This window comes from Aphidius gifuensis, linkage group LG4 (genome assembly GCF_014905175.1).
Source record: "Aphidius gifuensis isolate YNYX2018 linkage group LG4, ASM1490517v1, whole genome shotgun sequence".
NCBI classification, from domain to species: Eukaryota; Metazoa; Arthropoda; class Insecta; order Hymenoptera; family Braconidae; genus Aphidius; species Aphidius gifuensis.
Genome location: NC_057791.1, coordinates 8,114,656 through 8,123,164, shown reverse-complemented (window position 1 = coordinate 8,123,164; position 8,509 = coordinate 8,114,656). Strand labels below are relative to the sequence as shown.

Sequence of the window (8,509 nt, the reverse complement as noted above, 5' to 3'; positions counted from 1 at the left end):
CACGCCCACATTTATTGTGTAAAAGCTTATCTGTGAGGCAATACGGCGCATTCCAAAAGATTTTACTATAGTATGCTATGGTCAACAAACTATACCATATAAAATTTTCAATGTGATTTCAATCATTTGGAAATAGTTCACTGTGCGCCTCCAGATGCCATGGTGAATAGGTTAGAACCCTATGAGAACCCCTTGTCTCGTAATCTTTTTTACAGAATTATATCAGAGCTCCCTCTAGATTGACGTCGATCTGAGCTTTCTAAGAGTAACATTTTGACGTCTGGTGCACGTTGACTGTCGAAAATTGACTTTTATTTCTACCTGGGAATTAAATGAATTTCACAGATTCCACGTCCATTCGTGAATATTCTTATGTAATACTCACTTTTTCACGGGTTACAACGTGAATATATCAATGTATAACGGAATTATTTACGAAAATAACATTAATATATACGGTAAATACCTCATCTGACAAGACCCCGGGATATTCACGGAGTTGTAATGTAAAAACCACGAAAATTCACGAAAAACTTACATTAAAAATACTGAATAATCACGGGAATGACCTTATAACGTTCTTTAGCGGTATTATTGTTTTTTTTTGCTTTTTTGTTGATTCCGTTCGTTTTTATAGAAAACCTCACTTGATTTTCACATATCCTTTGTTATCGTCCTTTTTCGATTTTCAAAGTGTTATAAACGTCAAAAAAAAGTAATATTTTTTTCGAAAAGCTGAAAAAATTTCACTCCAAAAACAATTTTTTTTTATATTTTTATTCACCAACAAAATACTAACAAAAAGGAACCAAAAAAAAAAAAAAAAAAAAAAACAATCTCAATGAAATGCCTCATACAATAACTGGCAAAATAATGGACGAAAATATAACAAAAAAAATACGTAAGTGTATTTTATCGAGGACTATAATCTGTCAAAATTTCAAGAAGATCTGAGGATGGGTCACCCAAACCATGCCGATAATTGGCGTTTCTGCTCATATATATATGTGATAGAATTGAAATAATGAGAATATTCACTGAGAAAATTTTTGGTTAAAAATAAGAAAAAGTATTCTTGTAGTTAGAAGAAAACTTCTTGGCAATATTCTGTTTGTGAAAAGAAAAAAATAGTTGATTATAAAAAATAATTGGTTTGTAATGTTACGTACTAAGCTAATTATTTTATATTATCTATAAAATAACAAGAAAAAGAAAGAATGTTTAACCCAAAAATAATAATATAATAATTTAAAAATAATGTAAACTAATTAACTTGGCATTTGACGTTATTTATAATTAATCCTCTTATTTTGTGATTCTCTACAGGGTAACGGGTTAGGAGGGAATGTGTATGTTTGTAGATGTACTTGGTTTTTAGAATAATCCGAAAAAATTGTTGTAGAGAGCGTGTCAATCTGGATGGTCGCCTGATGATGTAGATAGTCTCTAATAATTTAAACGGTAAAATAAACTCGAAGCACAGAAAACAACACCCCGGAGAAATGTCACAGTCTTATGATAGGAGTTAGTTGCTAGTTTTATGATAGGATTGGAAAGGTTAAATAAATTAGGAAATGATAATCAATGTCACAATGATAATTGTAAATGTTTATTAACGTCACTAAATCCAGTTTATTGTTATTGATTATTAAAATGTTTGGTTGAATTTATTTTTATTTGTTTAAAATTTAAATTTATTTTATTATCAGGAGATTCAGTAGAATCTCGCCTCAATTTTACCCCAGTGCGAGAGTTTACCGTATATAATAGTTTTAAGTCAGCGGTCTGTGACGTCACGATTTTTAATTTCTGTTATATCTCCTTGATTAATGTTAGAAAGAGAAAACTAAAAATAGTTTCACTATATATATCGATGTCTCTCTTTCCAATAAGCCTACTCTAGGTTTTTTCTACTAAATATTAAAGAGATATACAACTCAATAAAAGCCAAGTAACAAATCTTACTAAAAAATTAATTTTCAAGTTGAAATGTCCACATTTCTCCGAATACGTCACGCCATACCCGCGCCTATCTCTTCTCCTGAATTTTTTCTCCTCATGCATATACGTGTGTTTATGCAGATGCATGTATTGGTTATTTTACCATTGATGGTACAGCAGGATTTGTTTTTTTTTCATTTTCCCCTAGTTGAACATATAAATATATATATAAATGTTTTAATTTTCAATTCATTCATATGTAAGAGGATTTGTAATTTCTCATATATAATTAATAGTTATATTATTATTATTATGGTTAAATTAAAATATAGGAATTAAGGTACGAATGAGTTTTTGAAAATTATTATGAGTTAAACAAAATGAGTGAAATAAAAACAAAACATAAATTTACAATTTATGTGCTCGAAAGCCTCGATTTTACATGAGCTGTTTATTTATTTATCATAATCGAATTAATTATAATTATAATAATTAAAAGACGTGAAATATAGGAAAAAATGGCGAAATTTTGAAGTATAAAGTTGAATAATTTGCTGGTTAAAAAAAAAAAAAAAAAAAATGAGGCTCTTTTTATTATAATATTATTAACATGTATCGCAAGCGATAACGTAAAAAAGCGCCTAATTTTTTTTTTTTTTTCTTTTCTTTTTATCCAACAAATTATTTAACTTTATACTTCAAAATTTTCCCATTTTTTTCTATATTTCACGTCTATTAATTATTAATTACTTCGATTATGATAAATAAATAAACAGCTCATGTAAAATTGGGGCTTTCGGGTACATAATAATTATGTTTTATTTTCAATAATTTGATTTAAAATTTCAAGAACGAAAAAATTTTAATTATTTAAATTGATTTGTATACAACAAAAGTCGACGCGAGAGTGAAGCTCCTTAGAATTTAAAAAAAAAAATTCCCATAAAAATTATGATAAAGAGAAGGGATGAATAAAAGTTGGAATAAAATATTTCTGACTAATTGTATTTTATCGTCCTCAGGCTAGTCAGCATTTATTATTTTGCTTTAAATATTAGTTAGCAATTTTTGTTAATTTCAACGGATGTAAAATATCGAGTTGCTAAGGTGACTTCAAACTACGTCTTTGAACAATGAAAATTTTGAGTAAAAATGCTATAAAAAAAAAATATTAAAAAAATGTAAATGTTGCTAAAAATAAAAAATAATTATGAGAAATAAAAAGGAAAGTTTTTATGTGCTACGTGATATTTTATTATCCCATGAATTTAACAAATAGTAATTATTTATTACTTACTTTAAATGATTAATTACCATTACGTAACAGTATTAAGAAAAATAAGAGTCTTGTTATAAACATATATTCTGTTTGTTTCATGAAGATGGTGTCTTGTTTTAAACCATAGATGGTTTGCTTCAAGAAAAATATTTCTAAACGTAAACCAAATTTCTCCGCAATACGAACCAAATTCTGTTTCTATTATGCAGATAGCGTCTTGTTTCAAACCATAGAATGGTTTGCTTCAAGAAAAATATTTCTAAACGTAAACCACATTTCTCCTCAATACGAACCAAATTCTGTTTCTATTATGCAGATGGCGTCTTGTTTCAAACCATAGAATGGTTTGCTTCAAGAAAAATACTTTTAAAAATATGCCAGTAGCTTCTTGTTACAAACGGTCAATGGTTTATAACAAGATAATTAACTACTTATTTCAAACAACGAAATGTTTGATACAAACTATGGATTGATTAAATACTTAAATTTAAAAAAAAAAAAAATTAATTAATATTATTTCCGTCCCAAGTGGAAAATATATAAATATTTTAAATATAAATTTGAAATAGATTTAATTGATGTTTTAAAACATGTAAATTAAATTAAATTGACATGTAATTTATATGTAATCTGTATCTATACAAAAAAGTAAATTTATTTTATATTTTGAAAAAATATAGACTAAATTTAAAATATAATTTGGAGTAATTATAAAAATAATGCTGTCACTTTATCAATGTACAATTCATGTTGGGATTTCGAGAGTAGGGATGCGCATAGCAACATGCGAAAAGTTATAATATTTTTCAATAATAAATTGAAGACCTTCCAATGGGATTTTTTGTCATATTATAATTCTCCAAAGAAATATCTACCAGGTGAAAACAAAAAAAACTTGGAAATTAAAAAAATTCAGGCTGCCTGTCCTCCAAAATATTAATTGATTAACATTAATTAAACTATTAACATCCAAAGAAAATTAACTTAACTCCATTATTCTGCAAAAAAATCTCCAAAAGAATCTAAAAATGGCTTTATGTTTTTGGCCTCTTTTGGCCATTTTTAAGAGGCCAAAAAAAATAAGGCCATTTTTTAAGGCCATTTTTAAGAAGCCAAAAATATAAGGCCATTGTAAAGGGCCATTTTTAAGAGGCCAAAAAAAATAAGGGCATTTTTTGAGGCCATTTTTTCCATGTACGAGGTTCAGATCGTCTTTTTTTTTAACTATATTTCACCATGTTGCCATGGTATTTACGGCAAGCTGAAATAACAGACGAACTTCCCAGCTCCGTTTATAACACATAAACTACTTTTTTAATTATAACAATCCAATTAAATTATAGTGAATCATTTGAAGGTTATGAGCATTAATATTCTTCAACAGATAAAATGTTGTTATAATCACATATGTCAACACACACATACATATGTATATGCAATGAGCGCCACCTATATAAATTTTTACGACATGCACGTGATCAATCTGAACGCCAATCAAAATGAGCACAAATTATTGCGGCAATCAAATTTCTAATGAGAGCCAATCAAATTCAAATTTCAGGCCGGAAGTTTGAAATTCATCACGCGCGGCCATGACACCAATGCTTTTTTTTATAGAGGATTACTTGTATTCTTATATATATAATTATACTTTTTTATTCAATATGAATAAATAGAACTCAATAAAAAGCTGTAATATGACTTTTGATCTAGGAACGACACAACTCAAATAAATTAATTGCCTAAAATGAACAAACGTAGCAACGTGCTATATATTGAGAGAAAGAGAATAATAAAATATAATTTGTTATAAACAAACGCTAAAAATGTTTTTAAAATTTATTCATTATCAAAATATCATAGGAAAGAGTAAATGATAATTATATTTTTTGTATCTAATTTATTGATTGTATTTACATGTTTTTGTTTTCTAACAAATAAAGTAGATGTATCATGTTAGGTTCCGTGGCGCATCGGTAACGCGTTACATTTCTATACGGTTAGACCCCAGTTCGATTCCCGCTTGAGGTAATTAGGTTCAGTAGCTTATTAAAAAAAAAAAAAAATCGTCTTTAATAACTTGTTGGATTAATGCACTACGAAAATAATATTAATTATTTTTTTTTTTTTTTTAATTTAAATATTTAATCAATCCATAGTTTGTATCAAACATTTCGTTGTTTGAAATAAGTAGTTAATTATCTTCTTATAAACCATCGACCGTTTGTAACAAGAAGCTACTGACATATTTTTAGAAGTATTTTTCTTGAAGCAAACCATTCAATGGTTTGAAACAAGACGCCATCTGCATAATAGAAACAGAATTTGGTTCGTATTGAGGAGAAATGTGGTTTACGTTTAGAAATATTTTTCTTGAAGCAAACCATCTATGGTTTAAAACAAGACACCATCTTCATGAAACAAACATAATACTGTTTATAAGTTATAAATTATAACTAGACTTTCATTTTTCTTATTACAAACTAGTTATTGTTTATAATAAACTATTTTTTTCTTTTTCCAAATAAAATATTGACAAGATGTTTTCTTTCAAAAAATAAAAGAAATTTTTCTCAGTGTTCAATATTAGAAAAAATAAATAACAAAAGTGTGGAAGTTGTATAATAATCATAAATAAAAAAGAAACTTCAAAAAGTTTTATACTTATTTATGTAGATTATATTCAGACTAATATTAAAATTTTTTTTTTTAAGCAACCGAGAAGGTCGCTTTGCACTACGTACACATTGAAGTTTTAAAGGAGTTTGACATAACGGTTTTACACATATATCCATAATAAACCTGGCCAGTAACTCAGGTATATGGTATGTGGAAGGACCACTGCGCGTTGGAGCAGTATTCAGTCTGATTCATAAAAGCATAAAACTCGAACAGTCAGCCTATTTTCTTCTCGTTTCGTTGTACATCTTGTTTATGCCCGGAAAATGATAATTTTCGACTGTTCACAATCAGCTTTATATACTTTTGCGTCTTAATTAATCATTAAAAGAAAAAAAATATTAGAAAACGGTAAAATATATTCTTAAAAATAAATTCACTCTCTACTGTTATTGTGAACAAAAGAAAAAATAGGATTTAATTTTGAAAAAAAGTGAATAACTTCATCTCACGTACTATGCCCAAAAAAACTACGCAATGAATCATCTTTAAATCTTTGGATTTCCGTTTAGTGAGTGGTTTATAGAGAAACATGTAGAAACTGGTTAATTTTGAGGTATAAAAGTTTTTTTTTTTTTTCGTTTTTTGCTAGTATTATAATTAGATTTTTGTAGTTATTTCATGCTTATTACAATTCCCAAATGTGATTTTTACCGTTCATTTCTACTTGTTGATTCATTCGGCTTAACTGAATATAAACTGAGATCTGGAGCTGAATATTTCTATTGTAAAGTCAACGAATTTTAAAATATCGTCGCTGGTTTTTTAAATCAATTGAAAGTTTTATATATGAATTTGCACCCAAGAAATAGAGTGAATTGTTATAAATTTATTATTTCTATTAGTAATTTATGAGTAATTATTATCAATCAATTTTTTTAAGAGCTCAAAAATAAACGAGTATTTAACGCAAGGAATGAAAAAATATTTAATTAAAGAATTCAGCTTCCGAGCAAACACATGGAAAACCGGTTTATGGTGTATTAGTGGGTGTATAAGAATTTATGTTTTTAGTTACAGAAATGAAAAATTTAGTGCTAGTCTGTTTGTGCTTAGAAATCCTGATAATTGTCTATTGTTATGAAAAACAGAGTTGTGAAGATAAGCTAAATCAAAGTAACAATTATTTCACAAGAAAAAGTGACTGTGGTCCAGAGTTTATGGGATTATGTATTTGTTCGAAAATATGTTTTGAAGGAAAATATCGATATGTTGTCAATTGCACTGAAACTAACTTTCAAAATGCGAAAATGTTACAATTCCTTCCTGACGAGACTGAGGTGAGAAAAAGAAAAAATATTATTGTAATCTTGTTGTAAATGAGTGAATCATTATTTTTTAATTTTACTGTAGGTGTTAATTTTTACTGGAAATAATTTAACATCACTTCCCTGGAACGTATTTGGAACAAATGGAAATAATTCTTTTTCAAAATTAAAAATAATTAACATGTCAAAAAATAAAATACGTGAAATAAAAGGAAAGACTTATCATCATGTTAAAAATGTTGAACGTCTTATACTAGATTTCAATGAGTTATCAGTGGATTCAGAAAATGATCACCCCAGAATATTCTCAAATTTTGAATCCCTACTGGAATTACACTTAACAGATGCATTTGAAAATAGTTCACCAAGAAATTTGGCTGAGACACTTCACAATGTTTTTTACAACAGTAATTTAACACAATTAATTAAACTACATATTGAACAAAATGAAATATCTGAATTCCAAGATCTAAATGTATTTTGTGATTTACCAAGTTTATCAGATCTTCACCTTGGTGATAATTTATTAACTGAATTGCATTTCAACTTATCTTGCGTTCATAAACTTAGATTTTTGGATTTACAAAGAAATAAATTCACAAAAGTTTTGGAAAAAGATCTAAAAACACTCAATGATTTGACGAAACACAATCGAACTGTAACGATTGATTTTTCAGGCAATCCCCTCGAGTGTTCATGTCATTTAAATCCTTTTATTGAGTGGATTAACAAGACTAAAATACTCGTTCGTAATAAAAATGATTTGAGATGTGAGCAATGTAAGTTTAAAAATTTTTCTATCGTTTTTTGATAATCATTGTTTGTTTATTTCATATTATTCATTTTATTCATCAGATAAAGAAAAAGTAGCACTGTACACGATCGAAAATTGTGTGAAAGTTGATTCAGCATACAGGGTACCGACAGGAACTACGGCGATAATGATATTATCTCTCATTATTGCAACTCTTATTTGCGCATTTCTTTACGTTCAACGGGAGCAAATAAAAAAAAAAGTTACACCTGTAATAGTTTCAGTTAATAAACGTGTACGTTACACGTCAATTGAAACAGTAGATAATTGTGAAAATAATGTTTAAAAGTTTTTTTATTCTAATAAAAGTAATATACAATGATTATATTTTGAACTTTAATTGAAAAACTATAGTGACAAATTCTATTTTTTTTCATCCGTTAGATGTCAATATGAAATAATTTTTTTTTCTGTTTGGTAACAGCCTCTTTTTGACAGTAAAGGTCAAAAGCAACATACTGCTATCTTCTTCACTGAGAGAATTAAAACGTGTTGTTCACGGGGTAATACCAAAAAAAGACGCTCTAA

General features: G+C 27.6%; 1 protein-coding gene across 2 annotated transcripts; it reads left to right on the top strand.

Annotated features, from left to right (window-relative positions):
* The first annotated feature begins 6,039 nt into the window (after positions 1–6,039).
* Positions 6,040–8,304, top strand: LOC122854961 (SLIT and NTRK-like protein 4). 2 transcript variants are annotated; one of them, XM_044156001.1, is made up of 4 exons: positions 6,040–6,455; positions 6,914–7,179; positions 7,253–7,946; positions 8,023–8,304. In XM_044156001.1, the coding sequence occupies exons 2-4, from the start codon at positions 6,922–6,924 to the stop codon at positions 8,265–8,267; spliced, it is 1,197 nt and encodes a 398-aa protein (XP_044011936.1). In that variant the 5' UTR covers positions 6,040–6,455; positions 6,914–6,921; the 3' UTR covers positions 8,268–8,304. The 2 variants fall into 2 exon arrangements, with proteins under 2 accessions (XP_044011936.1, XP_044011935.1); XM_044156000.1 differs by having other exon boundaries at positions 6,040–7,179.
* Positions 8,305–8,509: the final 205 nt, after the last annotated feature.